Source organism: Cinclus cinclus, chromosome 16, assembly GCF_963662255.1.
Source record: "Cinclus cinclus chromosome 16, bCinCin1.1, whole genome shotgun sequence".
In the NCBI taxonomy this organism is placed as follows: domain Eukaryota; kingdom Metazoa; phylum Chordata; class Aves; order Passeriformes; family Cinclidae; genus Cinclus; species Cinclus cinclus.
This window is the reverse complement of record NC_085061.1, coordinates 2429632-2453318: the sequence shown is the minus strand read 5'-3', so window position 1 is coordinate 2453318 and position 23687 is coordinate 2429632. Positions and strand designations below refer to the sequence as shown.

The 23687-nt window shown below is 62.7% G+C and overlaps 2 protein-coding genes across 2 annotated transcripts; one reads left to right on the top strand and one right to left on the bottom strand.

Annotated features, from left to right (window-relative positions):
- The first annotated feature begins 2731 nt into the window (after nt 1–2731).
- On the top strand, nt 2732–11142 carry RAI1 (retinoic acid induced 1). Its single transcript, XM_062503693.1, has 4 exons — nt 2732–8341; nt 9535–9628; nt 9913–9962; nt 10340–11142. The coding sequence occupies exons 1-4, from the start codon at nt 2732–2734 to the stop codon at nt 10352–10354; spliced, it is 5769 nt and encodes a 1922-aa protein (XP_062359677.1). The 3' UTR covers nt 10355–11142.
- A 1986-nt stretch (nt 11143–13128) lies between these two features.
- SREBF1 (sterol regulatory element binding transcription factor 1) lies at nt 13129–22682 on the bottom strand. The gene is made up of 19 exons (XM_062503400.1): nt 22541–22682; nt 18893–19276; nt 18576–18745; nt 18364–18504; nt 18068–18286; nt 17867–17981; nt 17575–17786; nt 17023–17227; nt 16301–16485; nt 15952–16213; nt 15682–15848; nt 15430–15598; nt 15240–15348; nt 15058–15167; nt 14834–14966; nt 14509–14671; nt 14083–14268; nt 13890–14001; nt 13129–13352 (listed from the first exon to the last, which is right to left on the bottom strand). Exons 1-19 carry the CDS (start codon nt 22644–22646, stop codon nt 13129–13131), a joined length of 3372 nt encoding a protein of 1123 aa, XP_062359384.1. The 5' UTR covers nt 22647–22682.
- Between the last annotated feature and the right edge of the window lie 1005 nt (nt 22683–23687).

Genomic DNA, 23687 nt, shown 5'->3' with positions numbered 1-23687 from the left:
TGGCAAATCCCAGGGCAGAGCTGGCCCCTGGCTCTGCCAGCAGGTCCCGGTGCTGCTGGTGAGGAGTGTGTCCCCTCCCAGGGACAGCCTGGTGCCCAGGTGGCCCACAGGGACATAGGACCATGGTTCTGGGCTTGTGGGATTTCAGCTGGAACACGTTCCCTCTGTGCATCCCCACCCCTGCGTGCCGGTGACTGATCCGTCCCCTCGCACTGTGCTCTTTTGCTCATCCCGACATTGTCCCAGCTGTTTGGAAAATTAACAATAATTAATTAATAACAATAATTAATTAATCACGATAATTAATAATAAAGGAGAAGGGGGAGAAAAGCTGCCCCTGAAGCTTCAGCCCAGGGTCTTTTCAAGCCGATTTCATTTTTCAAACCCACTGCCACACAGCATGAAGGGCCCTTTGCTCCCATTAATTCTCCTACCACAGCCCAGGGCTGCCCCACAGACTGGCTTTGATTTTCTTGCCTTTGTTCCAGCAGCACTGGCACAGGGCTGGCACAGGACACCATGCTGTGATAAGAGCTTTTGGGCCAGCTTTCTATATTTTTTGACCCATCTTTTCACTGGAATTTAGGCTTTAGCTGTATCAAGTTGCCTACAGAGCCTGCAAGATGCAACTGCAATATCTGGCAGTGACATGGAAACCATCCCAAAAGGGAATGGGGAGCAGGGAGGGAAGGGGTGCTGGGCTGGTATGGGTGGCACTGAGCCTGGGTCCAGTGGTGCCCGAGGACACTGTGTGATGGGTGCATGCCTGAGCATCTGGTGTTTATGGAAATAGAACTAAATAAAGCCCCATGTGTGTGTATAGACCCCCAAAAGGTGCTGAGGTGTTGCTGGTAGGTGCTGCAAGGAAAAGGGCTGAGCTGGGACCCGTCAAACCGTAAGTGTGGTTTATGTGGCTGTGGCAGAACTGCCACACCATGTGGTGTTTGACATATTGTGGCAGTGGCATGAAGGTGATGGACATGTGGGGACACACATGAATTCATATCCCACAGGGAAGTGTGCCAGGAAGTGGGATGGGCACAGACACTGTCTGCACCCCCTCCTCTTGTTATACTCATTGCCTTGATGAGAGGAGACTGAGGGGACAGCACTGGTGTCACCACTGTGTCACTGCCAAGGGAGCAGAACTGGGGATGTCCCTGGACATCTACAGACCCTTGGGGCTGCCCTAACCCAAGCTGACAAGTATCTCATCCTTATGTCCACCCCAGTATCTTCAACCCACTGGTACTGGAGACAGGCAGGATGCATCCCCCCCACCACCACTTCATTAGCCCCCACAAGCCACTTGACTGCTGCCTTAAGAGATCAAACCAGTGACCCAGGTGTGTCCCTGCTCCCAGAGCAAGTGGGGTGAGGAAATGGGGAGCTTTAATGACAACGGTGGCGAGGCGCTCAGTAATGATGGCTGCTGGCAGGAGCAGACAGCTTCCAGATGGCATCGCGCCGGGGCAGGGGGATCGCTGGGGCCGGGGGGGCTGCAGGAGGCAGCAGCCGGCAGAGATGGGCAGAGCCAGCAAGTTGAAATGACTTTTTTTGCAGCAGAGCCTGCGGTTCTGGCCCTCCACGCTGCTGCTTCCAGTAATTAGCCCAATAATTAAAAAGAATGGCGATAAGAGGGGTGTGCAGAGGAGCTCACAGGATCCCGGCATCCCTGGGGAGGCGTGTGAGAAGGGTGGGAGTGATCTGTGGATGTGAGGGGTGGTGGATGTGTGAAACAAAAAGCAGAGGGACCCCGACATGGTGTGGGGGGTCACTGCAGTAGGTGACCAGGCAGGGAGGGGTGAGCAGCAGGGATGGGCAGCTTCAGCAGCAAGGGCAGGAGGGTGGCTGAGCCCACTGCAGGCGGGAAGGAGACAACCAGACCCAGCACCCTCCTGCCCATGGGCACCGTGCTGCGATGCAGGGAGATGGGACAGAGGAGGTTGCAGGATGCTGCAAGGTGGGGATGCAGCGTCAGGCAATGTGATGCAGGGTGACACGGCACGAGGCAGAGCGATGTGAGGTGACACAGAGCCAGCTGCTGCCATCCGGGGCAGTGCAGTGCACAGGGATGGAATGCAGGGCAATGGGATGCCATGCAGGGCAATGAGATGCAGGGCAATGCAAGCCGATGCAATGCAGGGCAGCATGTTGCAGGGAGATGAAATGCAAGGTGATGTGGTGCAGGGTGATGTGAGGTGAGGCAGGAGGAGGCGATGCAGGGTAGCGCAGTTCAGGGCGATGCAATGCAAGGCAACACAATGCAGGGAGTCAAAATGGAAAGTGATGCGATGCAGGGTGATGCAAATCAGGGTGATGAAATGCAAGGCAACATGAAGGAAGGGTCGGTAGTGTGAGGCAATGCAATGCAGGGCAAATCAGGGCGATGCAATGCAGGGTGATGCAAGGCAACAAGATGCAGGAAGGTGAAACACGAGGTGAGGTGTTGGAGAGCAGTGCAAGGCCATGCAATTGCCATTCAATGCACCATGGGGTGATGCCAGACAATGCAGGGCAATGCGAGGTGATGCAGCATCACGTGCTGTGTTCCGGGGTGGCTGTGAGACAATGCCCAGTGGGGCAATGCCCAGCAGCTGAGGTGAGGTGAGGCAATGTTGTCCCCATGGTGCAGGTGACACTAGGCCCCTCTCGGTCCCCGGCCCACCGCGGTGGTGACGCTTCATTTGAATTCTCGCCTCTCTCTCTTCGCAGATAACGAGCCCGCGCCATGCAGTCCTTTCGAGAAAGGTGTGGTTTCCATGGCAACCAACAGAGCTACCAGCCGACTTCACAAGATACATCACGCCTGGAGAATTACAGGCATCAAAGTCAGGCAGGGCCGAACTGCGAGCGGCAGAGGCTGGTGGCGAAGGAGTACTACAGTCAGCAGCAGCTGCCATACACAGGCTATGAGAACAGCGCCGTGGAGAAATACCACCGGGGAAACAAGCAATTAGCGGGGCAGCAGCTGCAGGGCAGGCCGGCCTTTTCCAATTACACCGTGCAGGAGAACAGCCCTTATCCAGCCCGGTATTCCGGGGACGAGAGCCTGCAGGCATGGGGTGGCCAGCCACAGGCACTGCCCGGTGGCGTGGCCAAGTACGAGGACAACCTGATGAAGAAGACAGTGGCGTTGGCAGGTGGGCGGCCGTACCATGAGCCGGCGGCCACCTCGCTGCCCTTCCGGACTCACTTCCAGCAGCAGCCACAGCAGCAGCAGCAGCAACAGCAGCAGCAGCAACAACAGCAGCAGCAGCCTCCCGCACTCCCCTACCCCAAGCTGCAGAGACAGAAACTGCCCAACGATGTCTCCTCACCCATGCCCTTCTCACAGAGCCCTCACTTTGGGCAGCACTCCCAGTCCTTCCCTGCCTCCTCCACCTACTCCTCGGTGCCTGGGGGCAGTCAGCCGGCACACTCCTACAAGAGCTGCACGGCGCCCTCGGGGCAGCCGCCGCTGGAGCGGCCCCTGGGAAGCGCTGCCAGCTTGGCCCCTGGCCCCCGCGTGCCCAACCTGCACGGCTACCAGCCCAACCGCATTGGCTACGAGCAGCCCCCGCAGCCACCGCCGCAGCCCCCGCAGCCGCCACCGCCGCAGCCCCCGCAGCCACCACAGCCCCCGCAGCCCCCGCAGCCCATGCAGGGGCGGCATCACGCTTCGGAGACCCTCCACTACCAAAACCTGGCCAAGTACCAACATTACAACCAGCCAGGCCAGACCTACTGCCAGGGCGATGCGCCACCCGTCCGGACGCCGGAGCAGTACTACCAGACCTTCAGCCCCAGTGCCAGCCACTCGCCAGCTCGTTCCGTCGGCAGGTCCCCGTCCTACAGCTCCACTCCCTCCCCTCTGATGCCCAACCTGGAGAACTTCCAATACAGCCAGCAGCCGCTGAATGCCGGTGCCTTTCCGGCCGGCATTGCTGACCACAGCCATTTCATGCCGCTGCTGAACCCTTCTCCCACTGATGGGACGAGCCCTGACACTCAATCCGGGAACTGCAAAAACTTGCAGAAGGAGAAGCTGCCCGAAAACCTGCTGTCAGATCTGAGCCTGCAGAGCCTGACAGCACTCACCTCCCAGGTGGAGAACATCTCCAACACTGTCCAGCAGCTGCTGCTCTCCAAGGCAGCTGTGCCCCAGAAAAAGGGCATCAAGACCCCAGCGAGGACCCCCGAGCAGCTCAAGGGGCAGCACTGCAGTCCTGAGAGCAGCACCTACTCGGCAGAGCAGGTGGGGACTCCCCTGTCCGACCCGCTGAGCACCCCCCAGTCTGTCCATGCTGAGACACAGGATGCTGACTATCTCAGTGGGTCAGAGGACCAGCTGGAGAGGAGCTTCCTGTACTGCAACCAGAACCGCAGCCCTGCCCGCGTCAACAGCAACTCCAAGGCAAAGCCTGAGTCAGTGTCCACGTGCTCTGTGACCTCTCCAGACGACATGTCCACCAAATCAGATGACTCCTTCCAGAGTATCCACGCCACCCTGCCCCTGGAGACCTTCACCAAGTATGTGAGCAATGAACGGGACTGCCCCCGACTGCTCCTCAGCGCCCTGTCCCAGGAAGAGCTGGCTTCTGAGATCATCGTTCTGCAGGATGCTATCAGTGAGAAGGCAGACAAAGCCTGGGCCAACTTGCCCATGCTGGGCAAGGAGACCACCAAGTCCCCCTTCCAGCTGGAGAACCACCGGCCCAGCCTGGACTCTATGGTGAAAGGTGCCTGGCCCAGCCAGGGTGACTCCAGCACGCTTACTGAGCCCCTCAAGCTGGACAAAGCTTCAGGGGCCAGCACGGGGAAGGACTTTAGTGAGGAAGTGTACGAGGGTCCCCAGGTGGAGTTTGCAGCCACCGAAAGCAAGGATGTGCTGAAGGACACTGCTCCACTGGCCTTCAACTCCAAGTCCAGCATCCCAGCAGCGACATCAAGCGCAGGGGCCACCAGCTACAGCTGCTACTCAAACACCACTGCCAACTCGGTGGCGTCTGAGAATGCCATGGAGCATTTTGAGTGGCCAGAGGAGAGCCTGGGTGAGGCCTGCCTGCGGTGGAAGGATCTCCAGGCCACTGACCTCCCCAAGGGCTTATTTCCCAGCAAATTGGTGAGCTCTTGCAAGGAGAAAAAAAACGCCTGCGGCTTGGACCTGTGCGATGGAGAGCAGCCAGCCAAGAGTGAGACGGTCCAGGACTTTGGCCAGCAGGTGATAGAGGAGGAGGAGGAGACACTGACCTATGATGAAGCAACAAAGGCGGACAGCGAGAGGTGGCTGCAGGACACTCGGCACTGCTGCTCAGCTGGGGACTTTAGTGAGATCCCCATCATCTCCTCGCCAGATCTGAAGGAGTCAGACCTGGAGGCAGAGGAGTACTCCTCACTCTGTGAGCTGGCTGGCTCGGAGCAGAAGTCAGTGACATACGATGCCTCACCACCCAAGCCCCCGGAGATGCCAGCCGTATTATCCTCCAGCGAGGTGCCTGTGTCGGCCGAGGAGACTGTCAGCACAGTGGAGAAGGAGAGCTCAGCTCCCACCCCACGCCTCTCTGGCCAGTCTGTCATCCTGCTGGGCCCTGCTGTGGGTACGGAGACCAAGGTGAAGAGCTGGTTCAAATCCTCCCTGCCCCACATCCAGCCTGAGGAGGAGAATGGTGGAGGGGAGACATCCCACCTGGAGGCAGCCAGTGCTGAGTCCACCTCATCCGTCATGGTGAAGCAACAACTTACGCCCGAAAATGTGCTGGGGAAGATGGAGCCTGTCTCACGGGGCAAGAGCCTCCGCAATAAGAGGGTCCACTGCCGGCTGTCAGAGGGGAGTGGCCCTGGCAGCACCGTGCTGAGTCCATTTGATGAGCTGCCAGCAGCCAGCAGCGTGGCCGGTGCCTGCCTGGGGCCAGATGGACAGACAGAGGTACCGAGCAAGAGCACCCAGAGCCAAACACCCCGGTTTCCAGCCGAGGGTCTGCCGGCACGCATGTGCACCCGCTCCTTCACTGCCCTGGCTGAGCCCCGCGCCCCTGCCCCGCTGGAGGGACTGAAGGCTCCCACGCACCAGGAGAAGCTGGGGAAGAAACCCGGCTGTGGAGTGAAGCAGAGGGTGGCTTTCAAAACCAGGAAGCGCAACAGCCGGCCAGCCCCGAGGGTGGTCCAAAATGCCAGCGATACCACCCTCTTGGTGCCCGGGTTGGTGGCAGCAGAGGAGGTGGCAGGGCCGACACCACTGGAGGGAGACGCGGTGGAATCCGGGGAGAGGGACCAGCGGTCGATGATCCTGCGCTCCCGGACGAAGACACAGGAGGTGTTCTACACCAAGCGGCAGAGGGGCAAGCGGGCAGCTGATGTCCGGCTGAAGAACTGCAAAGCGCCCAAAAAGCTCATATCCAACAACCACCTCCCACCTGCCTTCAAGCTGCCAGCGCCGGGCAGCCCTCACAAGGAGGGCAAGGTGGGTGCCCGGATGAAGCTGCCCAAAGCAGGGCCGGGCGTGGGGGGCAAGATGTCAGAGCGGCCACTGCACTCACTGAAGAGGAAGTCCACCTTCATCTCCCCCATCCCCACCAAGAAGAGGAACCTGGTCCTGCGGAGCAACAGCGGCGGCGTGAAGGAAGAGAAGCCAGAGGGTCCCCCCAGCCTCTTCAAGAAGATGCCGGTGGCCAAAAAGGTGAAAGCCAAGCTGCCCCCCAAGAACTCTGGTGAAGCCATCCCGAAGCACCCCCTGCCAAAGGAGGCCCCAGATGTCTGCATCAAGATCACCTCCCGGGCGGCCTTCCAGGAGGCCACCAAGACCAAAGTGCTGCCTCCCCGCAAGGGCCGCGGCCTCAAGCTGGAGGCCATTGTCCAGAAGATCACCTCACCCAACCTGAAGAAGTTCACCTGCAAACCAGCAGCCACAGCAGTGGCAGCCACAGTAGCTGCCTATGGCTCCTCCCTGAGCCCGGCTGGGGCGGAGCGGGAGCGGGTGGTGAAGCACAGCAGCGTGGCTGTGGCGGTGGGTGATGCGCGGCTGCCCAAGCTGGCCACAACACAGAAGGTGCCCACAATGCCGGTGGCTGAGCCGCTCTGCCGGAACCCCAATGGCCGAGCACCAAAGGGGAAGCCAGGTGGTGGGAAGAAGCTGCCCCATGACGGCTGCCAGGGGGAGGCTTGTGGGTCAACACCGGGGACCCAGTCCAGCCCAAACACGGTGGCCAAGAATCTGGGGCTCCTGCCCAAGAAGAGGAACCGCAAGGGCAAAGCAGCAGCGCTGGGCATAGCCAAGGCACCCCTGAGCCCTGCACTGCCACTACCACTACCCCGGGAGCGTGTAGCCGGCACGGGTGGTGCGGAGGAGGCGCCTCGGGAGAAGAAACCAAAGACTGAGGAGAAGGAGGCGGGGAGCAGCGATGGCCCCCCTGAGGGACGCTCCGCCGCCGGGCCGGCGCGGGGGCCGAAGCCGCGGGCCAACCACTCCAACTACAACGGCTACTCCAAGCGGCAGCGGAAGCGGCTGGGCCACGGCAAGGCCAAGGCGGTGCCGGCGCGGTGCAAGAGCCGCGGGAAGCGGCGGCGGCAGCCCCAGCAGGCTCCGCTGCTGCACCCCGCCGAGCCCGAGATCCGGCTCAAGTACATCTCCTGCAAGCGGCTGCGGGCGGACAGCCGCGCCCCGCCCTTCGCTCCCTACGTCCGCGTGGAGCGGCGCGGAGAGTTCAGCACCACCTGCACCGTCGTCAATTCACCCGGCGACGAGGCGCGGCTGCAGCGGGGACCGGCCGGGCCGGCGCCGCGGCCGCGGGCGGCCCTGCCCGCCTCCTCCACCATGCACATGGGGCCGGTGGTGTCGAAGGCGCTGAGCGCCGCGTGCCTGGTCTGCTGCCTCTGCCGCAACCCCGCCAACTACAAGGACCTGGGGGACCTCTGCGGGCCCTACTACCCCGAGGACTGCCTGCCCAAGAAGAAATCCCGGCTGAAGGAGAAGGCGCGGGCGGAGGGGCCGGGCGAGGACTCCACCGTGCCCTCCGCGGCCGAGCGGGCGCCCCGCGGGCCTGAGGGCGGCTGCGGGAAGGCGGCGCGGCCTGAGGGGGCTGCCGAGGCGGCCAAGCAGAGCGCGCTGCGCTCCAGCCCGCGGGGCATGTTCCGTCGGCTGCAGAGCTGCTACTGCTGTGACGAGAGGACAGAGGGCGAGGAGGCGGCCGAAAAGCCCCGGCGGCACGAATGTCACAAGGCCGAGTCCCCGCCGCAGGAGCCGGCGGGCGACACGCAGGAGCACTGGCTGCACGAGGCCTGTGCTGTATGGACCGCTGGGGTTTTCCTGGTGGCGGGGAAGCTCTATGGGCTGCAGGAGGCTGTCAAGGCGGCTGCCGACCTGGTAAGAGCTCGGCCGCACGCCCGAGGCGGCGTCTTCTGCTGGCCTCCTTCAGCCAACGTCATTCCCGTGTCTGCGCCTCTGGTCGGGATGAAAATTAATAGTTCTGCAGTGGGAGAGCAGGGCAGGTGCTCAGCACCATGAGCCCGGCTGGATCCCTGCAAGATTTCTGCTGCTGCGTATCTGATAGCACCTGAACTCTCCTTTTTTTAGGCACAGAAATAAGCTATGGTATTACGTTTTAGGAAGGCGACTTGGCCCCCATGGGATTGTCACATCCCCTGGCCCGGTCATGTGTTGCAGGGGGTTGCTCAGTGCAGGACAGATGCTGCAGGGTGGGAGATGAAAGTGGGCACGACACAGCCTGATGCCACCATGATGGGCAGCAGGGGAAGGGGAGCTGGAGGGAGGGGATGATCCTGCCCTGCTCCGCTCCGGCAGTGATTGGAGTGAGGACACATCGTGTGAGCAAAATAGGGAGGATGCTGAAGAGGATGAGAAGTTGTGGCTGGCCCATTCCTGGAAGTGTTCAAGGCTGGATAGGGCTTGGAGCAACCTGGTCTAGTGGAAAGTATTCCTGCCTGTGGGAGGGGAGCTGGAATGAGATTAGTTTCTTTCAGGTCCCTTCCACACCATCCTGGAATTCTGTGACATGGATTTTTAGTGCTGGGGAGAGGAAGGGGACAGCTACCCATCCAATGCTTTGAAGGGAGTTTCCAGCAAGTCCCCCAGTGCTAGGTTTTGGGGGCTGGCTGTATTCCCAAGCCTGTGTGCTTATTTCATGGCTGGCTGGAGGCTGCTGCCCTCACCACAGAGCCAGGTGCTCCCATCCCTGCAGCATCGGCTGGGGAGAGGGCAAGTTGGGCACAACCCAGGTCATGTCCCTTCACCTGGTCCCTGCTCCATGGAGCATGGTTGTGGGCTCAGTGTCATGCAGGGGAGTTGCATGGCAGGTAGAAACCTCATGCGTGGCTGCAGACAGCCAAGTGATAGGCATGGTGTGGATCACAGTGCGCTGGCATGGAAGGATGTTGCCTGGGAGAGGGAAGAAGGGCCTGGAGAGGATCAGGGGCACCCACGTTGCCCTCGCTGCTGGGGCCATCGTGGTTCTCTTCTTCTGTGCTGGGCTTTGACAGGGTCTCTCTGTCTCTCCACATCTCTCCTTTCCTGCTCCGAATCCCCGGGTGCGTGTACAGAAGTGCTCGAGCTGCCAGCAAGCGGGAGCCACGGTGGGCTGCTGCCAGAAGGGGTGTCCCCACACCTACCACTACGCGTGTGCCGTCGACACAGGTGAGCCCAGCCACGGGGATGGGGCACGGGGTCCTGGGCTCTCTGTGACCCAGCTGAATGTGGGGCCTATTGCTCCAGGGTCAGGGGTGGGCTCGTGGCTCGCTGGCTTACCAGGATGGTGATGCCCACTGTGCCGGCAGCACTGGCAAGTGTCACAAGCTTGTCTGGCCTCAGCTGAGCCCTTCACATGCTGTGGCTGGTAGGTGGCCGTGGACCAGGAGGACACTGCGTTCCTCCCACTCCGGGGCAGCTGCCCCTGACACATCCTTGTCCTCTCCTCGCAGGTTGCTTATTAACTGAGGAGAGCTTCTCTCTGAGATGTCCCAAACATAAGGTAAGCCCAGAGTCCCCCTGTGCACCCCCTATACCCTGCAGCTCCCTGTGGCAGGAGTACCTGCCTTTAGACCCCAAATTCCTGGGAATACCCATCATGGATGCTCAGCTCTGTGTGGGCATCACACACCTGGGGGTATCGGGTGCGCCAGTGACTCGGTGCTGCTGGGTCTGGGACACCCCAGCTGGGTCTCGGGGGTCTTATCCCCTTCCCTGAGCACGAGGTGGTGCATGATGGTTGAACCCCTTCTCAAATCGCTGCGTCCCGGGTTAATGCCCGGTTATTGGCGGTGGGGAGAGGCGGCCGATGAGGACAACCCAGGGCCACTCCCCGCCTCCGGCGGGGTCCCCGGGCTGACACCTCCGTTTTCTCCGCAGAGGCAGCCGGTGTAGCGCCCGCGGGCACCCGCCCCGCCGCCACCGAGGGACCGGCAGAGGAGGCAGCGCCTGGAGCAGAGCGGGGCCGGGCCGGGCCGGGGACCCCCCGAGCCCGCTCCGGGCGGGCGGAGCCTGCGCCGGGCTTTCCCTCCCGCCGGGTCCCGGTAAAACCCGGTCTGGATACGCGGGGGACGGATCGGGATCCCCCACCCGCGATGGCTGCACAGGGGGGCGGGGGGTGTCCGTGTACAAGGGGGGGGTCCCGGCGATGTTGTCTTACTGTGGGGCCGCCGGACCCTCCGTGGGTCCCGGCTCTCAATATCACACTGATCTGATCTGAGATGTTGCCTTCAGCAAACCTCATGGTGTCTGTATATAGTTCAGCAAAGAAGAGGATTAAAAAAAAGACAAAAAAAAAAAAAGACCAAAAAAAGGAGAAAAATGAGAAAAACTAGCAAAAAAAAAAAAAAGGCAAACAACGGCCTGCTGTTTGAAACACCACTCTGCTTTTTCCGTTTTGTTCTTCCATCTCCTGTTTGTCCTCACCTGCACCCAGGGTGCTTGGGGGCTAAGGGTGCTTGGCCAGGCTGGTGGGCACCCACAGGGCTGCCCCATCCCCGCTCCCAAACCCTGACTCATTGCACCCACCACCCTCCCACTCCATGTGGCGCTGGCACTGCTGGGCTGGGGACACCTGGTCCTGCTGTCCAGGACACCCCAAAACCCACCCTACTGCCTGTGCTTGGCCTCACCAGCACCCCTTCTGTGGCTCCTCTTGTGGGGGCTCTGCTTCCTGTGCTTGTGCTGACCCCGACAGCTCTGCGTGCTGGAGGAGGAGGAGGCCTTTGCTTCCTCCCCTCCACATGGGCCTGGCTCACCCCTCACTGCCCTGGGTTTGCTCAGCTCCCTTGGCTTTTGCTTCCTGGCCACCTCAGTGGAGCTGTGGGACTGCCCAACACTTTGATGACCCCTGCCCTTGTCCCCAAGCTCCAGAGCCCATCTTTGTGTCACCCACACCCTGACACAGGTAGCAACCAGCCCAGGGTGAACCAACCCCAAATCTCATCCTAAAAACAGCCACTGGCTGTCCCCCACCTCTGCAGCATCCTGCAAAGGGGGGGGGGGGCGGGGGGGCACACTGCTGGTCCCATCCATGTCCCCTGCAAAGCCAGCGCCCCATGTCCCCACTTCTTGTGTCCCCTCCATCCCACCCACCCCAAGGTTTGCTGGCCACACAATGTCTGTTGTTTCAGCAGCTGCCTCGGACACAGGAGTGAAAAACAAAAAGAGGAGGTGTGGAAAAAAACTAAAAGGGAAGAAATAATATTAATAAAAAAATTAATTTAAAGAAGAAAAAAAAAATCCCTGTGTCCTTGGCAGTGTTGCCTGAAATCTGGCTATTTTTAGTGACATCTTGTACATATGACTGTAAAATGGTAAACCGTGTGTATTATATATTGCCTCATTATATAGTGTATATATATGTATACATATACATATATATAATATATATGAAGACTGTAAATGTTAAGACTAGTGTTCTTATTAGTATATTGCTTCACACTGAAGATTGTGTGTAACAAGCTGTTTCTAAAAGATGTTTATTTTCCTTAAGAGTAAAAAAACAGGTCATTGCATTCAGAGCGTCAATAAAGATACAACGATTGTTTTGGAAGTACGTGGCGTCCTGGTCGTGGCCTCTCTTTATCCTTGGGGGGGCTGCTGGGGTCCCCCCTGGGCTGTGACAGCCCCTGGCCGGTCCTTTGTCCCCAGGGGCCTTGTTGAAGGGGATGGGGTATGGGGACAGGGGGACAGCAGCCCCTGGGATATCATGGGGTAAAGAGGGAGTATTTGGGGGACCCTCAGCACCCAGTGTCCCCATCCTTGCCACCCTTGTCCCCCCCTCCCGTGCAGCCCTGTGGGGACAAGGCATCCGCAGCTGTGAGGGGCCCAAGGTTTGGTGTCAGTCCCCCTCCAATCCAGCACGCACCAGTATAAATAATCAGCTTTAATTGTCTGTACAAAACTGTCCAACTATGAAAATACCCTTTAAAAAGGGAAAAGGGGAGTGGGGGGAAGCGAGGGGAAGGGGTCTATGTACAAGAGGGGGTGAAGCAAGGACACAGGGGCACCCACCAGCCCCCCCAGGAGCCCCGTGCCACCCTGCCATCCTTTCTCCCAAAGCCTGTCCATGCTCCGGGGTGGTGGCAGCTCTTAATGGGGGGGGGGAAATCAGTGCTGGGGAGGTGGGAATAAGGTGGGGGTCCTCATGGTTGGGGAGGGGGCGCTTCCCCACTGCCATGGGGCTCCACCCCCTAAAAGCAAGCCCCAAACCCAAGGAGTCCTGCAGCAGTGGGACCCACGGGGGGCCGGGCAGAGACCCCAGGAGGGGCCACACCGTGTGCACTGAGGGGTACAGGTGACACCGGGGGGGGGGGATGCAGGTGGCAGTGGGGGGGTCCGGGTGGCACCGGGGGTCGCTGCCGCGCGTGCCGGTGCCCTGCAATACTGCGACAGTGTCACTAGAGGTCCCCACGCCCCGTCCCCCACGCGGGCTGGGGACACGGACACGGCCGTGGGAGGGAGTGGGGGGAGCCCACCCCAAATGCGGCTGCCCCACGTGGCTGGGACCTCCACCCCGCACCCACGTCGGGCATCACCCGACCCCTCCCCACCCACCCCTTCACGTCCAAAACCGTTCCCTAACATCACCCTGCGGGGAAACTGAGGCACGCCCCACATCCCGCATCCATTGGGGGTGGCAGGGGGGCTGGTGGCCCCTTCCGCACCTATCCCGACGTGACGGTGGTGCCGCTGCCCAGCTTGATGATCATCTGCTGGCAGTCGTGCAGCGTCCGGCGGTCGCCCAGCTTGTCCAGAGTACGGGCAGCCTCAGCCAGCATCCCCACGCGCTGGCCCGGGCCCGCCAGGAAGCTGGGAGGGAGGTAGCAGCAGGCCAGCAGCAGCGCCTCGGCGTGTTCCCGTGGGGTGGGGTGGCTTTCGGGCTCGCCAGCTGCAGGGGACAGAGCCAAGGTCAGCACCGATAGTGCCCGTGGAAGTCACTGAATGAATCTTGCGGGGATCAGCACGGGGATGGGGTTATTCACCCACCCCGCAGCTGGTGCCACCACCAATGGAGGGGCTGGGAGCTCACGTGTCCCAGCGCTTAGGGTGCTGCAGGTGGGGTGTCCAACCTGATGACCCACCATCTGTGGTGGTGGTGGGAAAGGGGTGTCCCACCCTATGCCTCACCCCATATCCCATATCCAGGGTTGGTGGGGGTGCTGTGGCTGCAGAATGGGGTTTCCCACTCTGTCCCACCACCCAAGACTTGTGGTGTGGAGCAGGGTGCTCCACCCCATTTCCCAACCTCCAAGGTGGTGACAAAGGTATCCCACCCCATGTCCCACCACCCAACGTGCTGGGGCACTGTGAGTGCAGAGTGATGTGTCCCACCCCTATCCCACCACATATCCCACCACTCAAGGCTGCTGGGCTGCTGCAGGTGAGGAGTGATGTGTCCCACCACATCTCCCATCCCCGTGCCCACCTGTTTTGCTGCCCTGCACCCCTCTCCTCCGCAGGCTGCGGTCCAGCAGCTGGTGGGTGCGAGTGGGGCTGGCCCGGGCCATCAGCCTGGCAGTGGCTTCGTGCAGGAACACCTGGATTGGGGGGACGGTGAGCACAGCCAGGTGCAGGGCACCAGGGGACCCAGCAGGTGACGGACGGGTCGGGGGGCTCACCCGGCGCATGGCGGGGCGCAGGGTCTGTGCCAGGCGCCGCAGGCTGCTGAGGTCCTGCTGGAAGCCGCGGAGCTCCAGGGCAGATGCCTGGTAGAGGCAGCTGCGCTGCTGGCTGGCCCCCATCTGCTGCTGCCACAAGTTGGTGCGGGTGACCAGGAGCAGGTCACAGAGCAGGAGCTGCACTGCCTGGAGGGACAAGGGGATCGGGGTGAGCAGGGGGTCGGACAGACGGACGGGGGTGTGAGGAGGTCGCTGCGGGCAGGCGCTGCTGCGCGGGACCCCCGCCGGGCTGCATGGCAGGGGCATTGCACTCCCAGTCTGACACATGCAATGCAACTACAATGCACCCCCGCGAGGGTCGGGGGGCACCTCCCGCCAGGGCTGGGGGGGCTCACGGCCACCTCGTCCCTCCCCAGCCCAGCTCACCTTGTCGATGGTGCCTTTGGAGGGGCTGCCCAGCTCCAGGCTCTCGCGCAGGCAGCTGCTGGCCTTCTCACAGTGGCTTAGGGTGGCCTGGCTCCCATCCTGTTTGCTCAGCAAGGCACGGACAGCTCGGAAAGAGTGCAGGGCAGCACGGGGAAGGGGCTTCCTGCAAGGTGGAGGGGACATGGTCACTGCAGACCCCTCGCTGTGCCCTTCCTCAACACACACCAGGTGCTTCAGGTGTGTTCAGAGAGGCCATGCCAGGCCAAGTGAGGGGGGAGACATGCAGTGAGGTACCGCCCTTGTCCCCGATGTCCCCAGCACTCACTCAGAGCTCTGCAGTGCCCGAGGCATGGTCTCCACCAGCGGGTAGAGGCGCTCAGCCCCCTCCTCATCCCCCTGTAGCCAGTGGATAACGATGCCAATGAAGGATGCCCACCACTTGGACACGGGGTCGGTGCCTGCGGGGTGGGAGGGCCACAGGAGCAGGGTGTTTCCACTTCCATGGCCCTCCACATGAAGTGATCCCAATGGGGAACACGCCAGCCTCACCTGTGACAGCCGCCAAGCCGGAGGTGATGGAGGGCATGGGGCCAGGTGTGCCACTGACATCTGAGCAGCCATTGAGCAGCTGGAGGTACTCGAGGGCATCAGAGAACCGCCTGTGGAAAGGGGCTGTGAGGGGGCTGGCCCCACGCCAGGCACGGGTCGAAGGTGCCTACCCCAGTACTCACCCCTCTCCCTGGGCAGTGGGACGGCTGGACTCGGGCACGGCCACACAGCACAGCGCCTTCTCCAGGAGGTGCTCACGGAAGAGCTGGGTCACCTGTGCCAGCGGGTCCACTGGGGCACAGAGATAGGGTCAGCAGGTACACCACACCCCCCAAAAAATGAGAGGTGCAGGGGCTGGGAGCATGGGGTTACCTGGGTTACCGGCAGAGCTGTAGATGGTTTCCCTGGGGACACCTTTGACTGCCCAGTCCCCGTCAACAAAGAAGCGGTGTCCCAAGGGGTGGCAGAGCCACTGCATGGCAGGGGGCACGGCCCCACCGTGGGACAGGGCCACACGCCGGGCACTGCAGAGGAAGGGGCGCTGTGGGGAGAGCAGGGGGTCAGGAAGGACCCGAGACCCCGGTCCCATGGGACACAGGGGACACCCCAGTGCCCCACACTCACCGCCAGGAAGTGGAAGCAGCGGTGCAGGCTGGCCTTGATCCGCAGGGCAGCAGCCACGTAGATCTCAGCCAGCGCTGCCACGGAGATGGCGTCACCGGCACACTCAGCCAAGTTGACAGCACTCAGTGCCAGGTTGATGGCTAGCAGATGTCCCCCAGCCTGCTTCCCTATAGGAATGGGGACAGAAGGCTCAGGCATGGGGTCAGGGTTTGCAGGGACACGCGGGGCAGAGGGGTCCTGACCCTCAGACCCCACGGTGCGGGGCCGTACCGGCGAGGTGGAGCTGGTGCAGGCGGTGATAAGCCATGGCAGCGTCGCGGGCACTCTGGCGGACGTGGGCAGGGGGTGGGGGGTCCGGGCGCAGCCCCCCAGCACGGGCAGCCAGCCAGCGACCCACCCAGAGGCGCTGGAGCAGGTGGCGCAGGAGTGTCCAGAGCAGGCTGCAGGCCAGGTCCCCGTGGGACGCCGGCAGCGGCCGCCCCAGCGCCCCGAGCGCCGTCCGCAGGTGCTGGGCTCCCTGTGCGAAGTCTCCCTGCACCCCAGAGAGACGGTGTCAGTGTGGACAGGATAAGGGGACAGGGCAGGTGGGGCAGGGGACGTCGTGCACGGTGGGACATACCCGGTCCAGGTCGAGGTCGGCCTGCCGGCGGTGCCGCCAGAAGAGAATGGAGGGCTCGGAGTGGGGGCGAGTGACGGGCTCCCCGCAGACGAAGAGCCGCACCACCGCGCCCAGCACCAGCGCCACGTTCAGTGCCCAGAAGGCCAGTGTGGGCCACAGCCACTGCGTCCACCCCCATGGGTCCTCTGCGCAGGGATGGGTCAGCAACGCTCCACCAATGCTGCTCTGTGCCCACCCCGGGGTCTCCATCCAGTGGCCTTCACCTCATGTCCACCACAGAGCCTCCACCCAATCATGTCCACCCCAACAGGTTCCACCCCAATGGTCTCTGCCTCACACACCCCCCATGATATCCATTCTGGTGGCCTTCACCCTGTGCCCATCCCAGCAGCATCCACCCAATGGCCTCTGCTCCATGTCCACCCCAATCATCTCCCATCTCAAACCTATCCCGAGACCCCCCCCTGATGGCCTTCATCCCATGTCTACCATGGGGTGATTACCTCCACTGTGATGGTCATCTTTCTGACACCCCCATCCCAACAGTCCTTACTTCATGCTGAACCAAACAGCCAGGGAGCTCCTACCATACACCCACCCCAACACCCTGCACCTTGGTGGTCTTCACCTCAACAGCCTCTAGCCCAGGCCCACCTTCACAGCCTCCATTCCACACCAATCCCAACAATCTCCATCCCAATGGCCCCCACACCAGAGCTTACCCAAAGTGCCAGACTCAGCCATGATGCTCCTGCCGGGACCAGCGGTGTCCTGGCTCCCCAGGGGGGCTGTGGACCCAGAACCCCGGAGGAGGGAGGCCAGGGGGTTGAAGGAGAGGCAGAGGAAGACAAAGGTGCAGAGGGCCATGCGGGAGCGGTCCAGCATTCCCTGGCTGCTGGGCGAGGGCGGCGGGCGCTCCTGCTTCACCTGCATGGGCAGAGCTGCTGTGAGCCTGGGACATGGGCATGGATGTGGGGTGGTGGGCACAGGCATGGGATATAGGGCATGGGGTACGGGGCACAGTGATGAGGCCCAGGCTGGAATAGAGGGGCGTGGATTTCAGGGTATAGGCATGGGGCACAGAGCACATTTTAGGGTAGAACAAAACTGACTCCACTGCCACCCAAATCATGTGAGGAGCAGTCTCAGAGAACAAGACCAGGTCTGTCAGCTCTTTCCCCATCCGGTACACTGTGCCCTTATCACCTCCTACATGAAGCAGCAGATCCCTTGCCCCACTCAGGGCAGGGAGATGCCCCCCAGCCCTCCCTCACCTTGCCATGGGCACAGAGGGGACTGTCAGGCTCTGAGTCACTGCTGTTGTTGCTGCTGCCACCGCTGAGTGACAGTGGGCTGCTGTGGGATGGCGAGCCCACGTCAGAGGGTGGTGGTGTCAGCATCTCCATCACCTCTGCCTTCACCACCTCCATGGGGGCCTCTGCCTTGGCTCCCTGGCTGTAGTGGGTCCCCAGGTCCTTCGTGGGCTCTGCAGGAAGCAGAAGAAGCTGATGGCTGCTGGGGGCATGGAACTGATCCTCCCACCCCAAAAGCTGCCCTTCCACTCACGCTTCTTCTGCATGGCCATCTTCAGGGCGAGGTTCTCCTGCTTCAGCTTCTGGTTGCTCTGCTGCAGGAAGCGGATGTACTCAATAGCCTTCCTCAGGATCGCCGACTTGTTGAGCTGCCAGCAGGCAAGGACAGTTCAGCCCAAATACTGGGAAAATCCCCCCCATTGCCCATCCCTGTCCCACCACCCCCTGCTCCCACCTTGGCCTCAGTGCCCACCACCAGGTCCTTGAGCTCCACGATCTTGTCGTTGATGGAGGAGCGGTAGCGCTTCTCGATGGCGTTGTGGGCCGTGCGCTTCTCGCCCCGGCTCTGCACCAGGGCTGGCTTCCCGCTGGGTGCCAGCCGGTTGATGGGCAGCTTCTCTGCGTCCACCACCAGTGGAACCGTGGCCAGGATGGTCCCTCCACTCACCAGCGCCTGCAGGAGAGTAGGGTGGGGTCAGCGACCGTGCAGAAGCATCTCCCCAACTTGCAGCTCCCTGCAGTGGCACCTACCGGCACCTGGAGCGGGGTGGCAGAGCTGCTGGCACTGGTGGCCAGGGAGGCGATGGTGGAAGTCTTGGCACTGCTGGCGTCTGTCTTGACGGCCGTTAGCAGCAGGGAGTCAGCCTTGATGAAATGGGGTTGCAGGAGAACCTGAGGGGCAGTGGGGGGTCAGTGGGGCTGTGGGGGCCATGGGGACCCCCCAGTTCTGGCCCTGGGCTTACCGGCACTGGCTGGATCTGTGGTGACACAGACTGGGTGGTGGGGGTGGCGGGGGCCAGGAGCTGCTGGGGTGCCACACTCTGCACGGGGCCAGGCAGTGTCACGGGCTGGCTGGGTTGTGGGGCAGGCAAAGGGCTGGGCAGGGTCTGCCCCGAACTCACAGGCTGCACAGCTGGGCATGAAGCAGAGGACAGCATTAAGAAAGCTCCTGGCACCAGCCCGCCCTGAACAGCCCCATCCTGCAGGGGCACATCCCCCACCTCCAGCAAGACCTTCACCCTGGGAGCCCAAATCCCCCTCTGCCCCTCCAAATCCTCACCAGAGAAGCTGTGCTGGTTCTGGTAGCCCACCAAGGGCTGGGGACTGAACGGGCTGGGGGACGCAGGGACGAAGCTGGGGGCCAGCATGACGCCGGGCTGGGGCTGGCTGCTGGGCACCACCGATGGCTCCTCCTTGACACCCAGAGATGGGGCCGGCAGGAGCGGGGCCGGGGGCGGCGGAGTGAAGGTGGCCATCCCGGGGGGTCCCCCGTAGGTGCTGCCGGTGGGGGCAGCAGGGGGAGGCTTGCTGGGACCCAGGAAGGTGTTGAGGGTGCCCGGCGTGGAGGGGAGCCCTGGGGGCACGGCGCTGTCCGGGGCACTGAACGGTGAGTCGAACAACCCCGAGAAGTCATTGTCCGGCGTGTTGATCAGCTGCAGCATGTCTGTAAAAAACACATCCCTCGTGCCGTCAGCTGCTGTGCTGCACCTCCCAAAGTGGGCCTGGGCTGGCCCCGTGCTGTCCTCCCCACAGTGTAGCATTTAAGGGGCAGATCCCCATAATCCAGGGGCAAAAAGTGCCCTGTTCCTCTCAGCTTCGCACCCATCCTGACATTGGGGAAACTGAGGCACTCAAAACGGGGCTTGGCCAACAGCAGTCAGTGTAATTCAGCCTCGTCTGGGAGTGGCAGGGCACATCTCATCATATCTCTGATATTGATGCGGGTTTGTGCCAGCTCATTCATTCATTTATTCTGTACTGGGAACCCCGACAATCGCCAAACCAGCCCCTGTATCAAGGGGAGGGGGTGCTCAGATCGGGACAGCGGGATGGCACCCCCGGGATGTGCCAGACCCCAGTGCCAGGTGTGCTTGATCACAACAGCTCTCAGGAGGGCAGCTGAACAAGCACAGGGCTGAAACAGCCTGAGCACGGGTCTGTCGCACTCAATGGGACCTGGGCACCCCAGACACATCGGGGTCTCGGCGACACCTCCACTGAGGTTTCCTGGGATGCTCCCACCATACAGGGATGCTCCCATCCCGGTATCCCCAGGCACAGCCCTCGGGGGGCTCACAGACCCCAGGATACCCCACACTCCGGTACCCCCAGGCTCATCCCACCTGCACGCACAGACCCCGGGCACTCCCCCAAAGCACCCACCCCCGGGGATGTCCCCACCGAGCACACTGCCCCCGGACACCGCCCTCCGCATGGGGTGCAGCACTCCGACGGTGACACTGACAGACGAGGAGGAGGAGGAGGAGGAGGAGGCGACTGACGAGGCGGGGGTACCTTCAAAAGTGCACTCCATACCGGTGGGAGCGGGGGGAATCCCCAGCAGGAGGCTGCAGCTCCCGCTGAGCCCCGTGGCCGGCAGCGAAGAGGCCCCGGGATATTTTAAAGCCATGTTCTCGCCTCCTCCCCGGCGCCCTCCCCGCGCTGCCCGCGCCAGGGCTGGAGCGCGGCCGGCGATGGGGTGATGCGACTCCGCCAATCGCCGCCTGCGTGCCCGCCGGCCGCCCCCGGACAGCCCCCGGCGCCCAAGGTGAGCCCGGCACCGGGTTACTCGCGGGCACCCGCCGCGATCCGCCCTCGGTTACTCGGGGTCACACTCCGTTAACCCCTTTGCCTCCATCCCCACCCAGCCCGGTGTGACACCCCCCCCCCCCCATTCATTGCCCAGGAGTAACCCCACAACGATCGGCGTCTGCACGCAGCACGGTTACACCCCCAAAAAACATCCAGCCTTCGGCGTCCTGCCCTGTGCACGTGGGTGTCCCTTCTGGAGGGCTCCCAGCCCCCTCCTTCCACTCTTCCCCCCCCCCCCCCCCCCCACCTCAAGGCTCCCTCGTGGTGCAGAGCAAAGTCTAGAGTCGCAGAGAGGGGGTGCTCTCTGCTGTACCCCCCCCTCCGATTCCTGCTGTCCAGCCCGAGGGTGGGTACGGCTGTCCCACCCTGCTGGCACCTTCCAGGTGTTTCTCTCCTGTGGCACCCGCTGCCACCCAGGCCATCTGCAGGACATGGGCACCCACCAGTGCCATATCCACTCCCATCGTGGGAACCTGGGGGAGCAGACCCACTTGTCTGTGGGTCCTGGCGGGTCCCAGCGGGCTCAGGGCACCCACATCCTTGGGCATACATCCCACATCACTCTAGGGTTTGTGCAGGGATGAGAGACAAGCCGTGGCCAACAGGGGACCGGTGACAAACCCACTTAGGGGAACTGTGGGGTACGAGGTGGCCCAGCTGGCTGTGATACAAAGGAGCGTGGCAAAACCCCACAGTGGGAAAACCTCATCCCATACGGCACCACTCAGCCCTGGCACAGCTCCTGCTTCCCTGCCCACGCCAAAACCTCGCCAAGAAAAGCAGGTGGCACCTGGATCTGCTTTGATCCACCCTGACTGCCATTGGGATGAACCTGCAGGCCTGGGATGCCACCTCCATCCCAGATCTCGGAGGAGAGACCACCACGGACCACACAGTGGGTCAGGTCTTGGAAGGCTGAAGTCCCGTGCCTGCCTTGCAGCGTGTTCCACCGGCTGTGCCGGATGGCGTGGATCGACAGAGCTGGTGGAGCACGTGGCACGGCGGGTATGGGGCTTCCCGAGAGCTGGGATCCCCAGTTTTTTGAGATCCCAAATTTTTTGAGGATCCCCAATTTTTTGCTAAAGCCTTGGAAACAGTGAACTCAGCAAAGGTGCTGCTATGGTGTTGGGGAATGGGTCGCCTTGAGGAATGTGTCCCTTTGGGAAATGGGTGCTCTCCGGGAATGGGTCCCTCTGGAGTATCCCCATCTCACGGACCCTAAAGCGGGGAGGAGGTGGGTGCCAGCCCCGGGGCTGGCCCCATCTCTCCGAGCTCATGCGGTTGGATGGGTTGGGAGAACCCAGGAGTCCTGGAGGGAACGACCGAGAGTAACCCCGCCGGTGACGTCATGGAGGGGGCGGGGCTACCGGCGACACCATGCTGTGACCGGGAACGGGGCGGGGGGGGGGGGGGGAAACGCCGGGGCTGTCCCGGTAGCGGCACCTCCAGTCCGGGGGTCCCGGTGTTCTGTGTTCCCCCACCCCCTGCTATGGACCGCGGTAACGGAGCCGGCGCGGTTCTGCACCGACTCCGCGCTCCAGGAGATCGGTGTCCCCTGCTTCCCCGCGCCGGGCCCAGCACCGAGCCCGGTCCGCCGGCCATGCACCGAGTCCTGGTTGTGCACCGATCCCGCTGCCCCGGCCAAATACCGGCACCGAGTTCCCTGCCCGTGCACCGAGCCTGGACCCCCCGGCCACGGCCATGCACCGAGCGCGCCCGACCATTCACCAAGCCCCGGTTACACCCCCAGCCCGGTACCGGCCACCGAGACCCGGTTATGCCTCCAGCCCAGTCCTGACTTTGCACCGAGTCTAGTTACACCCCCAGCCCGGTCCCGGTTGTGTCTCAAGCCCCGGTCATAGCCCCAGCCACGTCCCGAGCACGCTCCAAGAGCCGGTACCGCACGGTGCCCAGCCCCCGGCCGTGCACCAAGCCCGGTTTTCCCCCAGCCCGCTCCCGGCCGTGCCACAGCCCGGTCCAGGTCATGTACCGAGCCCCAGGACTGCACCGAGCCCAGATCCCGGCCGTGCACCGAGCCTCGGTTATAGCCCCAGCCCGGTCCCGGTCATGGCCCCAAGCCCCGGCCGTGCCCCATCCCGTCCCCGCCGGGACGCACCGTCGATGTCGCTGAGCAGGGCCGTGTCGATGTCGCTGGCCCCGGAGAGGCCGAGGGACGGTGCCAGCCCCTCCAGGGCCGCGTCGTCGAAGGCGAGAGCGCTCATCCCGGCGGCTCCGGTGGCTCCCGTGGCTCTCGGTGGCTCCGGTGGCTCCTGCAGCTCGGGCGGCTCTAGGGGTGGCGGGGCCGCCCGCCCGCCATGGCCGCGCTGGCCCGGGCACAGGCACCACGGGGACGAGCCGCCAAGTTGCTCCCGAGAACCGTGCCCGGAGCTGCCACCGGCGGGAAGGGCGGGGGGGGATGGATGGAGGCGGGTCCGTCACCGCGTCCCGCCCCGCGCCGCCTCCCCGCACCGCCCCGCAGAACCGGGAGCCCCGGCGGCACCGAGCGGGGACCCTGAGACAGCGCACGGGGACCCCCGGCACCTGGCAGGGAGCTGAGAAGGGAGAAGCGCAGGCTGCAACCCCTGAGCAGGACAGCGTCCTCTGGGGATGGCACCGAGCCCTGGGGATGGTACCGGCCTCATGGGATGTCACTGACCCCAGGGGATGGGCACCGAACCCTGGAAATAGACACTGAACCCGGGAAAGTCATCGATCCCTGCAGCTGTCACTGAGGCCTGGGGACATCATTCACTCCTAGGGACAGTTGGGGACAGGCACCAAATCCCTGGGTTGGGCACTAAACACCTGAGCTGGGCATTGAGCCCCCTTCAGTCCCAGACGGGGCATGAAGGGACCAGGTGGGAGGGTCAGTGTGGGCAGGTGGTGGCCGTGGCTGCAGAAGCCTCTGCACCTCGCGGAGCCATGTGCCAGGGTGAGGTTGGGCCACTGAACCAGCCCTCTCAAGGGCCCCAGGCCTTCCCTGTCCCGGCTCCAGGGTTCAGAGCATGTCCCACCTGTGCTGCCCACCCATGGCATGGCCCGGGGTGGGAGAAGCTCTCACCCCCCTGTTTAAGGATACATCAGTGCTGCCCTGTGAGCCTCAGCTGAGCTCCATCAGTTGTGGGATCCAGGAAAAAATGCTGGTGCCTTTGGGATCAGTGCTGTGGCTGATGCCCAAGAGTGGTAGGTCTCAGTGTGGGAATCTCGTGCCAGGAAAATGCCATGTCATGGGCCCTGCAGAGCTCCATGGTCTGTCCAGCTGC

Bases quoted from the DNA above. Each gene is read 5' to 3' on its own strand.
- RAI1 (XM_062503693.1), top strand. From the start codon at position 2,732: ATGCAGTCCTTTCGAGAAAGGTGTGGTTTCCATGGCAACCAACAGAGC. The intron at 8,342-9,534 runs GTAAGAGCTCGG...GTGCGTGTACAG, and splicing joins TCAAGGCGGCTGCCGACCTG to AAGTGCTCGAGCTGCCAGCA. The intron at 9,629-9,912 runs GTGAGCCCAGCC...CTCTCCTCGCAG, and splicing joins CGCGTGTGCCGTCGACACAG to GTTGCTTATTAACTGAGGAG.
- SREBF1 (XM_062503400.1), bottom strand. From the start codon at position 22,646: ATGAGCGCTCTCGCCTTCGACGACGCGGCCCTGGAGGGGCTGGCACCG. The intron at 18,287-18,363 runs GTAGGTGCCACT...ACTCTCCTGCAG, and splicing joins CCACCCCGCTCCAGGTGCCG to GCGCTGGTGAGTGGAGGGAC. The intron at 14,967-15,057 runs GTGAGGCTGGCG...CCCACCCCGCAG, and splicing joins CGGCTTGGCGGCTGTCACAG to GCACCGACCCCGTGTCCAAG.